Source organism: Camellia sinensis, chromosome 6 (genome assembly GCF_055761805.1).
Source record: "Camellia sinensis isolate YWXY chromosome 6, ASM5576180v1, whole genome shotgun sequence".
Taxonomy (NCBI): domain Eukaryota; kingdom Viridiplantae; phylum Streptophyta; class Magnoliopsida; order Ericales; family Theaceae; genus Camellia; species Camellia sinensis.
The window spans coordinates 124,178,564-124,198,629 of NC_138966.1; the positions used below are offsets into that span (position 1 = coordinate 124,178,564).

A 20,066-nucleotide genomic window follows, 5' to 3' on the forward strand; every position below is an offset into this window, starting at 1 on the left:
AAGAGCACGATATTCAGCCTCAGTACTGGAGCGAGTAGTAAGAGATTGTTTCTTGCTGCGCCAAGAAATAAGAGAATCACCCAAGAAAAAGCAGAACCCGGTAGTAGAGCGCCGGTCAGTAGGATCCCCAGCCCAATCAGCATCGGAAAAGGCACGAAGCTGGAGAGAGGAGTGGGCGGAATAATGAAGTCCATGAAACAAGGTACCTTTGAGATAACGAAGGATACGAACTAATGCGGCATAATGAGGGGTACGAGGAGCTGACATAAACTGGCTGACAATATGAACGGCATAGGCAATATCAGGACGAGTAACAGTGAGATAGACAAGGCTGCCAACCAGCTGACGATATAAGGTAGCATCAGAGAGAAGAGTGCCATCAAGAGGTGTAAGACGACTCTGAGATTCCAGGGGAGTGGAGGCAGTCTTGCAATCCGTAAGACCAGCGCGGGTGAGAAGATCAGAGGTATACTTAGCCTGAGAGAGAAAAGACCCCGTGGAATCATGGAAGATTTCAAGACCCAAGAAAGAGCTGAGAGGACCAAGATATTTCATCTCGAAATGATGGCTAAGAAACTGTTTAAGGCAGACAATACCATTAAGATCGTCACCGGTGATAATCATATCATCCATATAAAGGAGAAGCAAGGTGGTACCTTAAGCAGTGTTGCGGATAAAAAGAGCAGTATCATAGGAACTGGAGGTGAAACCACAGTCATGAATAGTGGAGCTGAACTTGGTAAACCAAGCGCGCGGAGCTTGTTTGAGACCATATAGAGCACGCTAAAGTTTGCAGACTTTATGAGGGGGATAAGTAGACCCAGGGGGAGGTTGCATGTAGACCTCCTCAAGAAGAACACCATTAAGGAAAGCATTTTTTACGTCCATTTGATAAAGATCCCAGTGTCGGGAGGTAGCAACCGCAATCAGGCTGCGAACAGAGGTGAGACGAGCAACAGGAGCAAACGTCTCTTCATAGTCAATACCGTATTCTTGGTTGAAGCCTTTTGCAACAAGGCGAGCTTTGTAGCGCTCAATAGATCCATCAGAACAAGTTTTGATTTTGTAGACCCATTTGCAACCAATGGCAGTCTTGCCAGGAGGAAGATCAACAATGTCCCAAGTGTGAGTTTTGTCTAAAGCCTGCAATTCATCAGTCATAGCTTGCTGCCAAAGAGGATTAGAGCGAGCCCCACGATAGGAGGTCGGTTCATAAGTGGAAAAAGCAGTAGAACCAACAATAAAGTCACGAAGACGAGTAGAAGGTTGGGTTACCCGGTGTGGTCGAGTAGAGGCAGGAGGAGCCAGAGGGAGAGACTCACCAGGAGAGGAGAATCCCGAGGAAGCAAGAGCAGGACCATCAGAGTGAGCAGGGGCATGGGACAGACCAGAAGGCAAGGCAGTCTCGAGAGAGGCCGGCAGGGGCGGTGGAGAGGCTGGCAAGGGCGAGGGAGTAAGGTCATCAGAGAACAGATCCGTGGAAGGGTCAGTAAAAAACAGAGAGGGTGAGGGAACAGACAAACGGAAGAGAGAGAGAGAGGAAAACATTTTGTGTTCCCAAAAGACTACATGACGAGAGATACGGAGGCGCTGGGAGAGAGGATCCCAACAACGATACCCCTTGTGTTCAATACCATACCCTAAGAAGCAACAAAGGCGAGAACGTGGTTCAAGTTTGGTACGTTCATGAGGTTGGAGAAGAACAAAACAGGCAGATCCAAAGACCCTAAGGTTGGTGTAAGGGGGACGGGTGCCATGCAGACGCTCATAAGGAGTGTGATTATGAATGACAGGTGTATGGATACAATTGATAGTGTAAGCAGCAGTGAGAGCTGCCTCGCCCCAAAAATGTTCCGGACAAGAGGAAGACAGAAGGAGAGCTCGAGTAGTGTCAAGGATATGTCGATGTTTCCGTTCAGCACGTCCATTTTGTTGAGACGTACCGGGACAGGAACGATGAGATTGAGTACCATGACTCTGAAGAAAGGAAAGAAAGTCAAAATCTTTATATTCCATGGCATTGTCGGAGCGAAAAAGCTTAATATTTTTAGAAAATTGAGTTTTAACCATTGTAGCAAAATTGTAATAAAGTTATTTGAGCTCAGAGCGATTTTTCATAAGAAACAACCAGGTAAAACGGGAAAAATCATCTATAAAAACAACAAAATAGCGTGAGCCTCCCATAGTAGGAGTAGGAGAAGGTCCCCAAATATCAGAATGAATGAGATCAAATGGTGCAAGAGAAACAGAGTCACTTTTATTAAACGACAAAGCAGGTTGTTTGGCAAGTTGACAGGACACACAATCTAAAACATCAGAACTTACATGACCTAAATGACCACTGGAAATTAGAGATTTTAAACGACCAACAGAAAGATGGCCTAAACGACAATGCCAAAGCTGAAAAGGAGATAAAGGAGGAGCAGTGGTAGCAGTGGTAGTAGTGGTAGGAGCTGTGGTAGTAGTGGTAGGAGCTGTGATCTGAGAGGAATCTGGAACATGAAGATGGATGAGTTCGTAGAGACGTCCATGCTTACGGCCTATCCCAAGAGTTTTTCCCGTCCGAGGGTCCTGCACCAAACAACCAGTACGGGAAAAGGTAACAGTTAGACCATGCTCACATAATTGACTAATGGAGATAAGATTTAAAGTAAGAGCAGGCATAAGATAGACATGGGATAAAGATAAGTGAGAGGTTGAAACAGAACCAACATGACTTACAGACAGAAGAGACCGATCAGCAGTATGGATAGAAGGAACATGAGGAGGAGAAGATAGAGGAGTAAAAATAGTAGGGTCAAAGGTCATGTGATTACAACAAGCGGAATCAAAGTACTAAGAAGTGTTACCTGCGGTGACAGATAAAGCAGTAGATGGAGGAGTACCGGAATTCTGCCAAAAATGTTGAAACATGGCTGCGACATCGGTTTGAGAGAAGACTGGAGTGGAAGGGTCTATAGGGACAGAGGAAGGTAAATCCTCGGAGACAGCAGCAGCAGTGCGTTGAGCAGGTATTGGTTTAAACGGAGTCCCAGAACGGTGAGAGTGGCTGGGAGAAAAATTCCCGGTGGAATGACCATTGCGAGAGGCACGGGCGGGATTGCGGAAGCAATCTTGCTGGAGATGACCAGGGCCAGTCTTGTTGCAAAACCGACAAAGACGAACTGGACAATTAACTAGAAGATGAGTCGATGGAAGATTGCGGTTGTGACAGTAATTGCAGGAATTGGACCTCTGTGGTGAAGGTGAGGAAGGAGAACTTCGAATCTGGGGAGTGGCATGAACAGAGTCCACAGGGTGCGGATGGAGAGTACCAAATCTAGTTTCCTCGGACAACAGTTCTGAAATTGCTTGCTCAAGAGTGGGTAAAGGAGTTCGATGAAGGAGAGATGCGCGTACTGGCTCAAATCGAGGAGTGAGAGCCATGAGAAATTGAACCAAGCGCTGTTGGTCACGGTAAGTAGTAAACAAGGTAGCATCCTTAGTACAGTCCCATGGAGGTTCAGAAAGAGCGAGCTGATCCCAAGCATAATACATTTGGGAGAGAAAATCATTAATGGTTTGAGTGGTTTCTTGGCGCATACCGTGAAGATGACTCAGAAGCTGATATTGGTGAGCAAGGCCAGTAGTCTGATAGCGTTCGTGTAAAAAATCTCAGATGGCTTTGGCAAGAGAGGAAGCAGAGTCAAGTTGGAACCGACCAAACTGAAGGCTGATAGATGTAATAGAAGTATTGCGAAACCAAGTGATGATCTGATAGTTTTTACTATCCCAATCTTCCAGTCGGTCGATATATTTGGCAGCAGAGTCCGTGACAGCGGAATCTGTGGTCTCTGGAACGGGTTTGCACACATCCCCAGTAATGATGCGCCAAAGTTTCTTTCCTTTGAGGAAGCCAGATATAGCTTGTGCCCATAGGACATAATTAGTCCCGTCAAGAATAGCGGAAATAGGGTGGGTAGTGGAGTCTAGGCGATCCATGAGAGAAAAATAGCACAAATGAGGTAGAATCTGAAAAAACTGAGGTTACCAGTGAATTCAGAAGGTCGAAATTAGTCAGAAAAGGAGTGAACTGACCAAAAATATGACCAGAAAGGTCGAAAATGGATTAGTCAACGAAGCTGGTCAAACAGGATGATGCAGGGCTGATGTCATAGGCGCGGCTCACGTTAGCAGAGAGTGGCGCGGCGTACGTTAGCAGGCGAGAGACACACGGCGCACGGAAGCAGCTAGGGCTGACGTCGGTTGATGTCAGAAACACGCGGCTCACGTTAGCAGATGAGGCCGGGCGCACAATAGCACCGGACAGTGTAGGGACAGTGTAGGAAGCGCGTAGAGCGCGTCTGAATCGAGTGAGCGCGTGGCCGAATGTTCTGGTGGCGCGTGGAGGCGCGTGCGGCGGAAGATGATGATGAATCTAGTGGCGTTGGATTCGTCGTGAAGAGACGAAGGTGATGGTACTGTCCAATCTGTGTATTAGGTAAGGACGAGGTACGCAACAATCTGTCAGGAACAAGATATGTGATGCAGAGACTTAGGAAATACACCTGTGCTCTGATACCATGAAAGAGAAATTGAGAGAGTAATATTGAAAGGGAATTCTGTAATATTAACACTCTGTCAGAAACAAATTAGAGACTCCATAATATAGGAGCTCGGATACAAAACATCATGATGATGGAATTTAATAAAATAAGCAAAAGGACGCCGAAAGGTGGTGGGCGACCGAAAGCAACCGAAAGCTTTCTTTCTATATTATATACATGCTATTAGTGGTAACATAGTATATTAATATTGACAACTATCGGACAACTATCTATTAGACTATCATATAAATATAGTATTATATTAACATATTAGACTATCATATATATATATAGTATTATATTAACACATTGGATCAAAGCTTTTTTTAATTTATTTTTTTCTTCTCTTTGTGGAAATGTTTGTCTCGAGAAATCTGAAGTTCACATGGGCTTGTCTTGCATCATCATGATCTTATATCTCAATGATCTCTTGTTATTTGTTCTTGGTATATATAAATTTTGATTATAAGTTTAACAAATACAGCTATTATAGTTTATTTTATTTTAATTAAAATCCTCTTGAAAACAGGTGTATCCAGATGTGTAAAAAGCTAGCCCTTGAAGAAAGCAGGTATAAAGTTTAGATCCCTCTAGTTTGAAAGTCTCACTTTTGTGTCTAATGGTTATGAATGAGAAAGATGCCGTGGGTTTGAATATGTTATATTTGTGCTGGATGGTGGAAAATAAAATGTTAAGACTATGTTACAAAATTGTTACTAGCATATCTCTTAGATTGGCTTTTAGGCCATAACACTAACAAATACCATGAGGAAGAGGAATTCTTGCTCGAGGGAGCTAGAGCTGGTGCATGGACTGGAGGTTGAATTCATGTGGGCTTGTCTTGCATTGTCATGATCATATAGCACAATGGTTTCTTGTTGTTTGTTCTTGGTATAAATAGAATTTGATTATAAATTTAACAAATACAGCTATTATGGTTTATCTTATTTTAATGAAAACCCTCTTGAAAACAGGTATATCGAGATGCTTGAAAAGCAAGCCCTTGAAGAAAGCAGGTATAAAGTTAAGATCCCTCTTGTTTGAATTGTTCTTTAAGTCTCACTTTTGTGTCTAATGGATATGAATGGGAAAGATGCTGCTGGTTTGATTTGAATATGTTTATATTTGTGCTGGATGGTGGAAAATAAAATGATAATACTATTTTACAAAATTGTTACTAGCATATCTCTTAGATTGGCTTTTAGGCCATAGCATTAACAAATACATCTGAGGAAGAGGGATTCTTGTTTGAGGGAGCTAGAGCTGGTGCATGGACTGGAGGTTAAATTTGCTCGGGGATTTGACCTATAGTTTTGGAGGGTTTAAAATTGAGGCAAAAGCTTGGAGCTGTAACTGTGGTCCCTAGTTGCTAGTGTAAGGTCTACATCATGGTTCTAAGAATGGGTTGCAACCATTACGTAATGCTGAGTAGCCGTATGGGTGCACTATAGTGGTGTGATTGAAAATCACAGTTGTAACAGCAACTATGGTTATGTTACATTCGTAAAGGTTGTTATGGCACCATTATGCTCCTCTTTTCAGCTAATTATACATCTAAGACTATTTCTCTCTCTCTCTCTCTCTCCCCTTTTTTATTTATTTGTTTATTTCTTCTTCAATTGCTAAAGTCATACAAAAATCACATATAAATGTTGAAAAAAAAATTAGATCTACATGCTTTGAGCTTCCAATTTTCAAATTCTACGAGTTCAAAGGTGCTATCATGGTTAGATGAGCTTAGTTCTGACTTTTTTATTTTATTTTATTTTTTCCTGAAACTATTTCATTTTTTTTTTTCTCTCTTGATTAATTGATTATTAACTTAGATCTATTTGGCTTTAGGTTAGGTTTGTTGAACAATGCTTGGATGTCGTGTTTGTACTTTTATATTAGTACGTTGGTATATAACACTATAAATTTATATTTATGACCCTGTGGCTATTAATATCATTCATGCTTCAGATTTTTTTCATAACAATGGCAACATTATCCACATATACAATCAATAAAAATAAAGAAAGTTAAATACATTTAATAAAAAGATAATCTCAATAACAAATTAAAAATTGTGTAAAAATTAGTACATACATTACATTGTATCTAAAAACTAAATAAAATCAACTAAAAATCATTTTAAACCCTACTAAATGTGATTTTGAAATAAAACATGTGTAACGTTAAGTTGTTCAAAATTGTGCAATTAAGAAAAAAATTCCCAGCTCTGGTTGCTGCCACTATTACACTATTCCCCCCAATCGTGTCATCACCACCGTTACTGTTATGGCTCCCGCCACTGTTATTTAAAACATTTTTGTGCATGCACTTTGGGGTTTGTCGCAAGTCTTCAACATGTTGAAAGAATTATTTTAAATAATGTCCTTTGCAACTTAAGAATTTGTCTTCAGTAATCTGCAAAATAGGTACTGAATGGAATAATGTTTGAAGGCAATTATAGGAAGACCCATAAGAAAATGATGAGCATGCTTCTTAATGTAAGTTAAATAACTTTTTAGGGACTTTTTCACATTGGATCTTACTTTTGACTTTGGATAGCTGTGCTGTGCTGTGTTCTTTGCTGTGTTGCTATTTTTTTTTTAACAAAAATTCTTTTGTTGCTTCATTCAGAGTTTATTCATCATCAAATAATATACTCATATAATGCCCTTTTATGCATAAGCCACCCAATTGTGTGCTAGCAAAGTCCCCTAACCATGCCAACGACGACATCACTACAAGAAATATAGGTTTTGGCGGCGTTTTTTTAACGACACTTTTTAAAACGTCGCTTTTCGTAATATTTAGCGGCGTTTTAAAAACGTCGCATATTTCAGTAAATAAAACGGTGCCGTTTTGTAATAGAAGGCGTTGAGACACGCCTCCAAATGCGTTAGACCTCACGCGCCTCTTTTGAATCTGCAAATAATTGTTAAAGCCTATGTAAACCCTTATTTTGAATACTCACGGCTTCAAATCTCGCCTCTCTCACAACCCTCTTTCTTCATCTCACGATGTTGCTCCAGAGTGGTGTCTCTCTCTCTCTCTAGATCGATCTCTCGCTGTTAACCCTCTAAGAGATTCATCTTTCATCTTTGAGATTCAGAGATTTAGATCGGTCTCAGTGATTTCATCTCAAAGCGATTTCAATTTCGAAGCCCCACAGCGGTGTTTCTCTTTCTCTCTCCCTAGATCTCTCTCTATCAACCCTCAGAGTTTCATCTCTGAGATTCAGAGATTCAGTCGGTCTCAGTGATTTCATCTCAGAGCGATTTCGATTTCGATTTCGAAGCGCCAGAGCAGTCTCTCTCTCTCTAGATCTCTCTCTCTGTCAACCCTCTCAGAGATTCGTCTTTGAGATTCAAAGATTCAGATCAGTCTCAGTGATTTCATCTCAAAGCGATTTCGATTTTGAAGTTCTCTCTCTTGATTTCGAAGCTCCAGCGAGGTATCGATTTCTCTCTCTCTGAAGCTCTTCCTTCCCGTCTCTCTCGATTTGGTATTTATTTTCTTGGAAAATCTATTCAATTTCTTCTTTTGTTTGCTTTGTCATTCTTCCTTAATATGTTGTGTTTTTGTTTTGAGAAAATGCCAAATGTGCTTGTGATTATGACATTTGTTGGATTTGAGATAATTTTTGGACTTAGTTGATTATTTAGTTTTCTCAGATGGTGATCACAATGGCGGACGTTCTACTCATTCTGCTCATCTTGTTGAGGAAAAGTTGTCTGGCTCTTTCTCTAGGAAGTATGGATTATTTCCCTCTCCGTAGTTATTTTATAATTTGGTTTCTTAATTTGTTCGAGTTTTCCTTGTGTAAATTAAGTTGATAAAAGTACCTTGGAATGGCAGATAAACAAGCTAGTGGATATTGCTCGATCTGTAGCCAATGTAAACACTAACGACTACAGTGCCTTGGAGTATTTGCTTGACCTTCTAGAAAACCTAAAAAAAAAAAAAGGTCCTTCTCTCTGCTTTTATTTTCAGATTTTGTGGTTTACCATCCTGTCATCCTGTAATAGTTTTGAGTGCAAAATATTTGTTAAGATTGCATTTTGTACCTCTTCATATCTTCTGCGTTGGTTTTATACTATTGAAACTAACAACGAGATTTTTTGGGATGTAATATGCAATAATTTAGTTGCCAATAACTTCACAATAGAAAGTTCGAACAACAGGTGATTCTCTCGTTGCTGTATTTTTTTGACCTTGTTCAGTAGCCTTTGAACACTCAATGTTGCTAAAGGAAATTTCAGTCATTTTCCATTATATTGTTTAGTGTTTAACACCATAAGCTGGTAACCAGCACCTTTATCAGTAGTCAAACATGCATGTGCTTGATGCTGCTTAGATTCACCAGATATAACACCTTTATAATCAATTTGCATTCTTTGTCTGCTTTTAGTGTTCTGCCTTCAGGATTGAGCTGTCTTCAAAGGAACTTTCCCTGCCATCGTAGTGTTCCTGTCTGTAAGTGCCTTCATGACCCTTCTTTTGTGTGTTTGTGTGTGCGCGCGCGCGCGCGTGTGAGAGAGAGAGAGAGAGAGAGAGAGAGAGAGAGAATCAGTAGGAATATGGGAGTCGAACTCAAGCCTCACCAATGGATATAGTAATACTATTAATTAGATGTCGTTCTGTTGAACGGCTATCAGCATTTTTAGCGAGGTAATGTATAATTGAACGCATTAAAATGCGTTGAACCCATATAATGCATATGAATAAGGAGTTATGCATGGCTGATTTTGATTTTTGTTAATTGAAAGCACATTTCCAAGCCCAAATCTGACGAATTCCTCTTTCCCATTGGCTTACAGATTCCAACTTTGCAGTCAAGTGTGGTGTTCTAGTAATCAGATTATATATGAGAGGGATAATGAGACTTTGGGTCCGGCTACATATTATGTGACTAACTCGATGAAATCATTTAATTAAAGTGCTTCATGGAATTAACATACATATGCATGATATTTTTGTTCAAGGTGCTTCATGGAATTAACATACATATGCATGATATTTTTAGGTGAAGTAGACACATTTAATTAACATGAATCTGTCATAAAATTAGAAATCTATCTTATTGTGCATGTGCTAACTAGATGAAATCATTATGCATGTATTAGTCATACTGATGTGATAGTGAAAGAATTATGGTTTGAGTTAAATTTGAAAATAGATTTCATTTGCTTGTGTTTTACAATTATGGTTTGAGTTAAATTTGAACAATTTCATTTCCATCTGGTGCCAAAACTTACATAATTTTGTTATTTTGGCTGATGTTTCTTTTTTACATTTTTATAAATTTGGTTTTCAGAAGGACTAAATAGAATTGAAGGACTAAAAGTGGATGAAAATATTATACATAAATTTATAGGTTGTTTTCTTATGAAAATATTATGTCACACATTATTACTCCGATATTATTGATATGATGAAATTAGCATTTGCTATTTGACTTTTATCAGGCAGTAATTCATATCCCTCTGTTTTTTTAAAACCAAAACCATGTTGCTTCTATCTGAAATGATGGGTAATAAAAAGGTGAATGGGCGAATGGTTCACATGTTTCTTCAGTTAAAAATCATTTACTTGCTTCTGGTTCATTTTTTTGTACTCGCCTTCCATTGGATTCCAATCAATAACTAATCTGGTGGACGACTACTCTAGCTATCTGATGAAAGTTTTTCATCTTTCATTTTCCTATCTCTATCTATGATCTAAAGTTAATACAATATCTTTTCTGCACACTTCATTGACAGTAAGTTCCATTTTTCTTTTCATGCTCAGTTAAACTTCTTGACTGGGGGGAAGAGAGCCACAGGACAGAGGCAGAAATAGCGTCACTCAGAGCAGCTTTTACGCAAGAAGTTGCTGTGTGGCACAAGCTCGATCACCCTAATGTAACAAAGGTCCCATTTTTATCTAAACTTCTTTATCTTATTTTTATATTGTTCATTCTTCTTTGGAGCTGTAGCAGACTCAAGAGAGTATAGACTAAACCAAAATATTATTGAATTCATATTTCAATAACATTTTCACTAAATTTTGTTAATCGTCGTCGGAGTAAGAAACATTATATCCAATATGACTTGGTGAATCGTCGTAACATTGAAAATTTGAAACTTGGCAAAAAATGTAAAGTGAAAGGAAGAATGATGTATGCCATGGCTCGTTTCCACTTTGTCAAGAACTCAAGTTTTAAGAATACAAGTTATTATAAGGCTTGATGGTGGGTTTTATTTTTTATTTTTTATAAAGTTCGTGGTTAGTGATGTTGGTGTTGATTGATCTAGGTTTTATCACTTAGCGGGTATAGTCTAATAATTTTTCTTGAAGGTTGTAATTTAAGGTAGAATCATAGTTTTGGGTTTTACCATCCAACTATGAATGAAACTACCAGAAGGTGATGCATGAGGGTTATTGGAACTTATCTGCTATTCCATGTGGGATATTCATGAAAGATCTATATTCATGAACTTATCTCTACTTCATGTTGAGAATTGAAACAATAGTTGTTTGGTACTCCCACTGTCCCACTTTGTGTCTGTCTTAATGATTTTTGGAAGTCTTGTTGTTTATGTGTCTTGGTTTGGAAAGAAAAAAAAATGATTTTAACATTACCTTATATTATCTCTTCTTTACATTTATGTTTAAACACATGCACAATCCCAAAAGATTTATTCAAATGAGCAAGGATTTTTTTTTTTTTTTTGTAAATTTATGGTTCAAAGATTCTGTCTTTAAAATTTTGTGCATTGTCAAGTAGCACACAAAATGGGACGGAGGGAGCAGTGATGTAGGAAGTCACTGCTGCAGCATGTGTTTCCTAGAATATAAACAATTGGTATTTAGTTCTCAAGGTCAAACCTTAACTCCATCTGTATCTTATTTTGTATTTCAAATTGTTGAAACCAAATTCATTTTTCACCAGTTTTGTGGAGTTTGGCATTCCTAAGATGATTTGCAACTTGTGCTTTACTGAAGGTACTCTTTTTCCTCTCAATGTTTTACAGGTTGAGCTATCTTCATTCCAAGAAGATTGTCCACAGAGATGTGAAGACAGAGAATATGCTTCTGGACAAGACTCGTACAGTTAAAATAGCTGACTTTGGTGTTGCTCGTGTTGAGGCTTCAAATCCTAACATCGTGTCAATGAAAAGTATTGACATCAGCTGTTGACATCAGCTGTTGACCTTGTGTTGCTCGTGTTGACATCAGCTGTTGTCCGCCAAGTACAGAAAAATGTTTGAAATGTGCATTTGCATATGTTGACCTTGTTTTTGCTTCTACAAAGATATGAAACATTGAACTTTACTGATTCTTTCATTTTTTCTCTCTACTTTTTTTGCCTATTCATTTGAATGTTTAGGAAAACAGAACTGTGATGAACAAGATATCAATGCTGACTTCTTCTGCAGTGATGGCTCTGCCTCTAGCTGTGAATCTGTGGTTGCTGCAGCTGGGTATGTATGTATCTTAGCAGCCTCACATGCAGGCTGATCAGGTGCGTGGACTAAGTTTGAGAGAAATCGGAGGTGGTTTTCCAAAACACCATCGTGCTCCATCTCTTCATTGCTAAACCCTTAACAATGGTGCAAAACATAAAGAGACTAAGGGGACATAGGGATGTTGTTTATTGTGGTAATCTTCTTATCCTTAACTATATTTAACTAGTGTGGTTTTGGGAATTCCATTCATTCAAATGGTAGAGTTATTCTTAGGTGGTTCTTTGGTGGCAGTAGTTGTAAAAAAATCATATATATTAGCTTCTAATTATTTTTTTGGATAACAATTTTAGTATTATTATTATTTAAAATTTTTACATCCCATACTTCTAAATGCATGTTCTATTCCCTATAGTCCCTCAATTGATCTAATGGCTTTATTCTTAATATGTCATTTGATAGTTGTGCTGTGCTTCTGCTAGCACCCAGAAATTTTATCATAAGCTAAGAAGCACATGTGAAGCACATGTTGCATCAATACAGATTTGTTGTTCCTCAATCTTATTTTGTTGTATTGTTTTATGCTCTGTCTAGCTAGGATGTCCCGGTTTTCACATCGATCTCTAAAGTTCATTTAAATGTTATTTTCCCAAGGAGGTGTTGTTCCAGTGTATAAGCGGAACATTCAAATGAGTTATGTTAGTGATGTCTGGAGTCTTTAGTTTCTAAGGTCTGGTCATAGCTTTTGATTGGTTAGATTTACAATGCTCTTTCATAATTCACACATAAATTGTATGGGTGTATTAGAAGCCTGAATAATATTTTTGCCTTGAACATCCAACAATGCACTAAAATGTGGAATTATTTTATCTGCACTATTTGAAATGTCCAATCATTTCAGTTGTCTGACCTGCCTATTGACAACCAAAAAATTTTTAGTGAAGTGTATAGTTGATAAAATCATATTGTGAATCAAAATATTAATTTTGCTAATTGTGAATCAAATTGAAATGAGAATTGTAAGATTTGACACAAAATATAAAATGATATTAAATAATCGGATATATGAAAAATTAAAATAAATGGATTTTGGTAATTTTGGAGCTTTGTGATTTAAAGTTGCCAGATGTTGAAAGCAAGTGGTGCTGCTGGAATGGCTCCTCAGCGCCGTCGATCATCCTCGGCTACTCTGTTTGGAAGGATGACACTGGTAATTTAAAGTTCCCATTTGAATTTCCATGTTCTGTCATCAAACGAAGTTTTAGTCCTTTCGTTAGTTCAGGTGTTCGCTAATATTTTTATTTACAGAGTTTCTGAGGAACTCCGCAAGGAGTTAATCTTTCCTTTGTAAATGGTGGCCTGACTGGTGGAGCAAAAACTTTACACGAAGTTGAAGCCAAATACCCAGCTTTGCTTTTCAAGCAGTAACTTACAGCATTTGTAGAAAAGATTTATGGAATGATTTGAGATAACCTTAAGAAAGAGATTTCTCCATTGCTTGGGTTGTGCATCCAGGTAATTGAATCTGTTCGATTCTTAAATTACCAGGCACAATTTATGGTAAAAGGAGGAATGAAATTCTTTATTCTATGGGTTATTTTATTAATTTACTTGGTAAATTATTTCTGTATAAAATTTCTTTCGGAATATGAAAAAATAGGCACCAAGAACTTCGAGGGCAAGCTTGGTTAAGGGATCATCACGTTCAGTTGCAACTACAGCAGCACAGCAAGCGTTGATTGCTCACTGGCAAGGGATTGTGAAGAGCCTGGGAATTTTCTTGAACAGTCTGAAAACAAATCATGTCAGTAAAATTTGTCACTGCTTTCATTCCTTGTTATGCCATTTTTTCTTCCCCATTACCCGTTTCGATAAATTTGGTGCCTTTTGTCTGGCTTCTTGACATTGTTTTTATTTGTCTGCTTCCAATCCACTTCAGCTCTCCAAACATGGCACTTAAATGTGCCATTTACATAGTTGACTAGCTTGGATTTTGGGGGAATGCTTCTGTTTCTATTTACTGTGCATAGATTTTCTCCTGAAGTACCTTGTTGAAATAGAAACAAATGTTAGCTATATACTTATATATATATATATATATATAGAGGGAGCACCTAATTTGGTGTTCATGAAGTTTTGTGGACTTTTATTTTCCAAAAGTGAAGCCTGACTTTCCACTTACAAATAGTTACAACTACTTTATATATATATATATATATATTATATTATATTTTGTTAATTTGGCACACATTGTGTGCCTCACCTTCTAGTACGATGAAATGTAATACTGCTACAGGTTGTTGAGATTTTAAGTTGAACACAATTGATACTGGCATATTGAATGCAATTTGAGTAAACTAGTTTCAGAATTAAATTATTATTTTTTGCTTAAAATGCTTTGCAAGATAAACTCTTTGAGAGTAGAATTTTATTGTTGATTTACCATGATTGAACCTCCTAGTTTTACCATTAGTATAAGTTCATCCTCTCTCTCTCTCTCTCTCTCTCTCTCTGTGAGTAGGTTGGCTGTACAAAAGGTGATAATGCTGGTCTTTCAAATGCGCACATGATTATGGCAGAGATTCCAAATGCTTCAGAAGCGGTGGTATAGGTGCATGACTTGGGGTGAAAAAATAAATTTCTAGCAGTATGGTGGTTCTTGCTTTATGTAGGAAGGGTAATATTTGATGTGTATTATTAATACTCTGTTCAAGTCTGGAAATTTGGAGACATTGATTAGAAAATCTGGACATGAATGCTTGATGCTTTGTGTCTAACCCAATGAATATGAAGGCATAATTATTTCTTGGCTAAACACAACTTTTAAGGTCGTAATCTGACCCAATGACAAATGTTATCTGTCCTAATTTATGGTATTGATTTGAGTAGTGGAAATCATTATAACTTCTTCCCAACCCTATTTGCCTTAGGCACTATTACTTTTTATTATTCAACTGTTAATTTCACTTTTATCTTTAAATTATTCTCATTTTATTTTTTGGGATTGAACTTATTGGATTTTTTTCTTGAAGGATGTTGTATGGGGTACTATTATAGATGTGAGGGAATATTAATCTCACATAAATATATGTCTATACAAAGTTTTATTCATTATTGCTATTTTACAGGTATATATTTTTGAAGTTAAATCTCACAAAATTAGTAGTTCACAAAAAAAAAAAAAAAAAAAAAAAATCTGTTGCGGCGTTTTTCAAAACGCCACTATAGTTATATTTTTAAAATAACAAAAAATCTATTACGACGTTTTTGAAGCGTCGCTAATGCTTATGTGACGTCATGTTACCGTTGACTGTCACATTTAGCGGCGTTTATAAAAACGCCGCCTATACTAATTTTACGACGCTTTTAAAGCGTCATAAACTTACAGCGACGGCCGCGTCCTCGACGTTTGGTAGTAAGCGTCACTAAAGGAATTAACGGCGTTTTTCAGACATATAGCGGCGTTTTTGAAACGCCGCTAAAAGTCATTTTCCCAGCAGTGCATGGTGTCCTTGTTGAGCGTCTTGAACAACCACAAGGTTATGCACACCTCTACTAGATCGAGGATCAGTCATGCTAATGGTGAAGCATATGTGCTAAAGTCCACCACAGGCCATTGTGCACCCATAATATTGTACTAATGTGCCACTTGAGTAAAACATCCTTGGTTCTTTGCTTGATAATAGCATCCTTTACCTGACATTTGATTGCCTACAAGTTCGATGTTGCCTCCTTGGTGCGCAAGGCCGAACCCAAAAATCCCAAAAAAGTTAGCACTCGAGGCTGGTTGTGGCGCCTCTCAGCCTTAGTGTAAAAATAAATTGATAGAGAGATGTAAAATAAATTGATAGAGAGAGAATAAATTGTATGTATTATTGATTGTTGTATCTTGATTGATTTTTATTGATATCTATTACAATGATTCATGATTCCTATATATAGAAGAGGGTGAGTGTGTAGTAGGTAAGAAGTAGGTGAAGTGGAGGTGGTAGTGGTGTAGTGGGTTAGGTTTAGTGGAGTAGGTGAGGTGGTAGTGGTGTAGTGGGTTAGGTTTAGTGGAGTAGGTTTAAGTGGGTGAAGTAGGTGGAGAGTAGGTGGATTTTAACAGCCCCCCGCAAACTCAAGGGGGATAGGAACTAACCAACTTGAGTTTGGAGAGAGTAACAAAACAAGAAAATACATAAAAATAAAAGAGGATAGGTGACACTGTATGGTCGTGTCAGACCATTGGTGAAGACACTGGATGGTGGTGTCATAACGTTGTAGAGGACACTGTATGGGGGTGTCATAACGTTGTAGAGGACACTGTATGGTGGTGTCATAACGGTGTAGAGGACACTGGATGGCGGTGTCAGACCGATGTAGAAGACAGTTTATGGGGTCATGTCGGACCGTTGTAGCAGACAATGCTGTGACAGTTGTTGTGACAGTTTACGGAGTCTTGCTGGACCCTTGTAGAAACTAATCGGAATCAATGTCGGGACAGTTTACAGAGTCTTGTCGGACCCATAAAGGAGCTAACTGGAATCAATGTCGGGACAGTTTACAGAGTCTTGTCGGACCCATGAAGGAGCTAACCGGAATTAATGTCGGGACAGTTTACAGAGTCTTGTCGGACCCATAAAGGAGCTAACCGGAATCAATGTCGGGACAGTTTACAGAGTCTTGTCGGACCCTTAAAAAGTCGCACTCTCAAAAGGTGTGCCCAATCTTTCAAAAAGGCGTGCCATCAAAAGGCGTGCCCAATCCATAAAAAGACGTGCCATCAAAAGGCGTGCCATCAAAAGACGTGCCATCAAAAGGCGCTCCCATTTTGTCTTCGAGCGCCGAGCGGCGCATGATGCGCGTGTCTGCCTCTTCGTCAGGGTCTTTATAAACTGAGGCGGAGGCTGTGCTTGAGGCAGAAGCGAAGACAAAAAAAAAACTTTGTGAAAAAACTTCTGAAAAAACTCTTCATTTTCTGAGAGAGATATTCGTTTTCTGAGAGATTGTTTCTAAGAGCTGCAAATCTGGAAACACTCTGTAACCAATCCTTCTCTGAAAAACTCAGCAACCCATAACATGGCCTCTTCTTCCCGTCCAGCTAACCAGAACATGGCCTCCTCTTCCCGTGGGCTGCTTACGCTCTTTCCAGAACTGAATGAGTCCACAAGAGAAATAACTGGTGTGGTGGCCAGTGAACCTCAACCAAACACCTCTGGTTTTGCTCCGTTGAACTTTCCGATGCGGTCGGTGGAGGAAAAAATGGCGGTGCAAACTGATATTGAGGCCAATCAGTATACTCTGAAGTCATGTGTGGAAACCATGACTGCGGTCACAAATTTGTCGCACCGGCTGCAGAGCAGGACAAATGAGGTGCAACAGTTAAACTCCCAGCTGGCTCTGCTCCAACGCATGTATAAGGATGCGCGAGCAGAGATTAGTGTGCTAAAGGCGGAAAATAAGGAGCTGAAGCGGAAGGCCACCGTTATGTTCCGATTTGGAGGGCTGCCATATGCTGCAGTGGAGGAGCAGGGAGTAGTGATCATGCCCAGTGGAGTGGGAAACACGGAGGCAACACCGGCAAGGGCCGCCCAGGACGGAGGCAAGAAGAAAAGACCGGCGGCAGAGTAGAGAAGAAAAATCCCGCTGTGGGTGTGGGTGTTTTGTTTTTGTTTGTTTGTTTTTTTTTTTTTTTTTTTTTTTGGTGTAAAATTGTGATCGGGGTTGATCCCCGGCATGAAGAAATGACAAGTGTGTGGAATGTTTGTGGTGTTATTTTGGTGTTGTTGTTTTGTAGAATAATAAAAATAAAATAAAATAAAATAAATAGATAAAAGATAATATTTTTGGAGGGGTGATTTGAGAAAGATCGGTGTGAGGTTTTTTTTTTTTTTTATTATAAAAAATATATATATATATTCTATATATTCTAATGGGATGAATGATGGGTTGTATGAAAAGATGGGAACAAGCCCATGTGGGTTAGGGAATGGCGATGATAATGTTTTGTGGATGGTGGAAAAAGTAAAGTGAGAGAGAAAATCTGTTTCTCGGATTTGAGAGAGAGAGAGAGAGTGAAAGAGAGACTTCCAGATCACAGACTCATGCACCCCCCTCCAATATTATTCTCTTTTTTTTTTTTTTTTAATTTTCTGAAAAATCAGACATGGGAGCTGCTCCTGAATGACCCGAGAGCTTTAATGGCTCCAGCTCTCAAGATGAACTGGTGGTAGAAGGCTGCAATGGCTGCACCAATGAAGGGTCCTACCCAAAACATCCAATGGTCATGCCAAGCCTTTTCTTGGTTGTAAATAACAGCAGCTCCAAGGCTCCTAACAGGGTTGATGCCAGTGCCGGTGACCGGAATGGTGGCTAGGTGAACCATGAACACAGCAAACCCAATTGGAAGTGGTGCCAATACAGGGACATGGGAGTCTCTGGTGCTCCTCTTGGGATCAGTGGCGGAGAAGACGGTGTAGACGAGCACGAATGTTCCGATGATCTCGGCGCCCAAGCCGGTGCCCTTGCTATAGCCGGTGGAGAGCTCGTTCGCGCCGCCGCCGTAGACGTTGTAGTAGGAGCTCTGGAAGGCCTTCACAAGCGCAATTCCGCATATGGCACCCAAGCACTGAGCCACCATGTACATCATTGCTTGAATCAGCGACACTTTCCGAGCCAAGAACAGCCCAAATGTCACTGCTGGGTTTATGTGTCCTCCAGAAATTCCAGCAGTGCAGTAAACAAGCACAAAGATCATGCCACCAAAAGCCCAAGCTATACCAATCACCGTCAATATCGTAATGTAAAGGCATGTGTAGACAACTCCAGCGGGCAGCGAAGGCAAAGTTGCCGGCCGGCTGCCCGCCGGTGAGAAGGAAATACAGGCCTAACTCTTATAGCTCTGATACCATGTAAAAATAAATTGATAGAGAGATGTAAAATAAATTGATAGAGAGAGAATAAATTGTATGTATTATTGATTGTTGTATCTTGATTGATTTTTATTGATATCTATTACAATGATTCATGATTCCTATATATAGAAGAGGGTGAGTGTGTAGTAGGTAAGAAGTAGGTGAAGTGGAGGTGGTAGTGGTGTAGTGGGTTAGGTTTAGTGGAGTAGGTGAGGTGGTAGTGGTGTAGTGGGTTAGGTTTAGTGGAGTAGGTTTAAGTGGGTGAAGTAGGTGGAGAGTAGGTGGATTTTAACACTTAGGACATTCCCAAGAGGGTAACATGAGGTATAGTGGGTATGTGTCTTGAGCCTGCGTCACAGGTAGAATGCAGTGTTTTGGGTTGCCTACTTTGCCAGACTGCATGGTTTGGCAGTTCCAGTCTTCATTGGTTTCCAACTATGCAACTCTGGTCCTCTTGAGTTGGTTTCTAATTTTTTTTCATGAGTAAAAAGAGTATATCCAAATATTTATTTTTTGAGATGGCCTGGTAATCAATAATGGGTTATTTTGTCATTTCATGCATATTTTTTTCCCGGGGATAATGGTAATATAAAATACTTGGAATTTGTTTTTTAGGGAAGTGTCGGAACAGAAAGACATTGTGCAAAAGAATGGACAGGCAGCAGGATGACGCAACAGAGAGGTGATACTCGTCAGATGCTTAATTAGTTATTACCTATAATTTGTAAGATCTTTGTTGGAATGAGGGTAATTGGAGAGGGATTCTTATTTATATAGTATAATGCGAAATCAGGTTATTTATATCCTTTTTTCCTTGCCTGATGTTTGATTATATCTATCTATCTTCTGTCAATCTGTCTATCTTCTATCAATCTATGTATGCTATTAATATGTGAATGCTGGTGGTGGTGTTGTTGACACAAATGGTGTGGACCATATACATTTTATAACTAAAGAAGAAAATTATATAATTTTATATTTTTTGAGTTATGTTTAAAATAAAATAAAAAAAAAAGTTATAATCAAACATTACATGAGGCATAATTAAATATATTATGAGTCATAACTAAAGAATATGACATAAGTAAGAGTGTGTATTAGAATTTTTCATTTTAAAAAATGTATTGCTTTTCTACTGTCAATGAGAT

At 38.9% G+C, this 20,066-nt stretch overlaps 1 protein-coding gene and 2 long non-coding RNA genes across 4 annotated transcripts; 2 read left to right on the forward strand and 1 right to left on the reverse strand.

Moving 5' to 3' along the window:
- Nucleotides 1-4,924: 4,924 nt before the first annotated feature.
- Nucleotides 4,925-19,744, forward strand: LOC114300436 (uncharacterized). The gene is made up of 3 exons (XR_014331272.1): nucleotides 4,925-5,157; nucleotides 5,561-5,602; nucleotides 19,534-19,744. It is a non-coding gene; the product is annotated as an uncharacterized LOC114300436 (long non-coding RNA).
- Nucleotides 8,673-14,889, forward strand: LOC114309655 (uncharacterized). 2 transcript variants are annotated; one of them, XR_014331274.1, is made up of 9 exons: nucleotides 8,673-8,758; nucleotides 8,986-9,050; nucleotides 10,365-10,486; nucleotides 11,591-11,809; nucleotides 11,947-12,218; nucleotides 13,142-13,232; nucleotides 13,331-13,537; nucleotides 13,683-13,826; nucleotides 14,544-14,889. It is a non-coding gene; the product is annotated as an uncharacterized LOC114309655 (long non-coding RNA). The 2 variants fall into 2 exon arrangements; XR_014331273.1 differs by having other exon boundaries at nucleotides 11,591-12,218.
- Nucleotides 18,035-19,190, reverse strand: LOC114304981 (putative aquaporin PIP2-1). The gene has a single exon (XM_028250124.2). The coding sequence runs from the start codon at nucleotides 18,759-18,761 to the stop codon at nucleotides 18,165-18,167; it is 597 nt and encodes a 198-aa protein (XP_028105925.2). The 5' UTR covers nucleotides 18,762-19,190; the 3' UTR covers nucleotides 18,035-18,164.
- Nucleotides 19,745-20,066: the final 322 nt, after the last annotated feature.

Excerpts from the sequence above, each read along its gene's own strand:
- LOC114304981 (XM_028250124.2), bottom strand. The coding sequence starts at position 18,761 with ATGATCTTTGTGCTTGTTTACTGCACTGCTGGAATTTCTGGAGGACAC.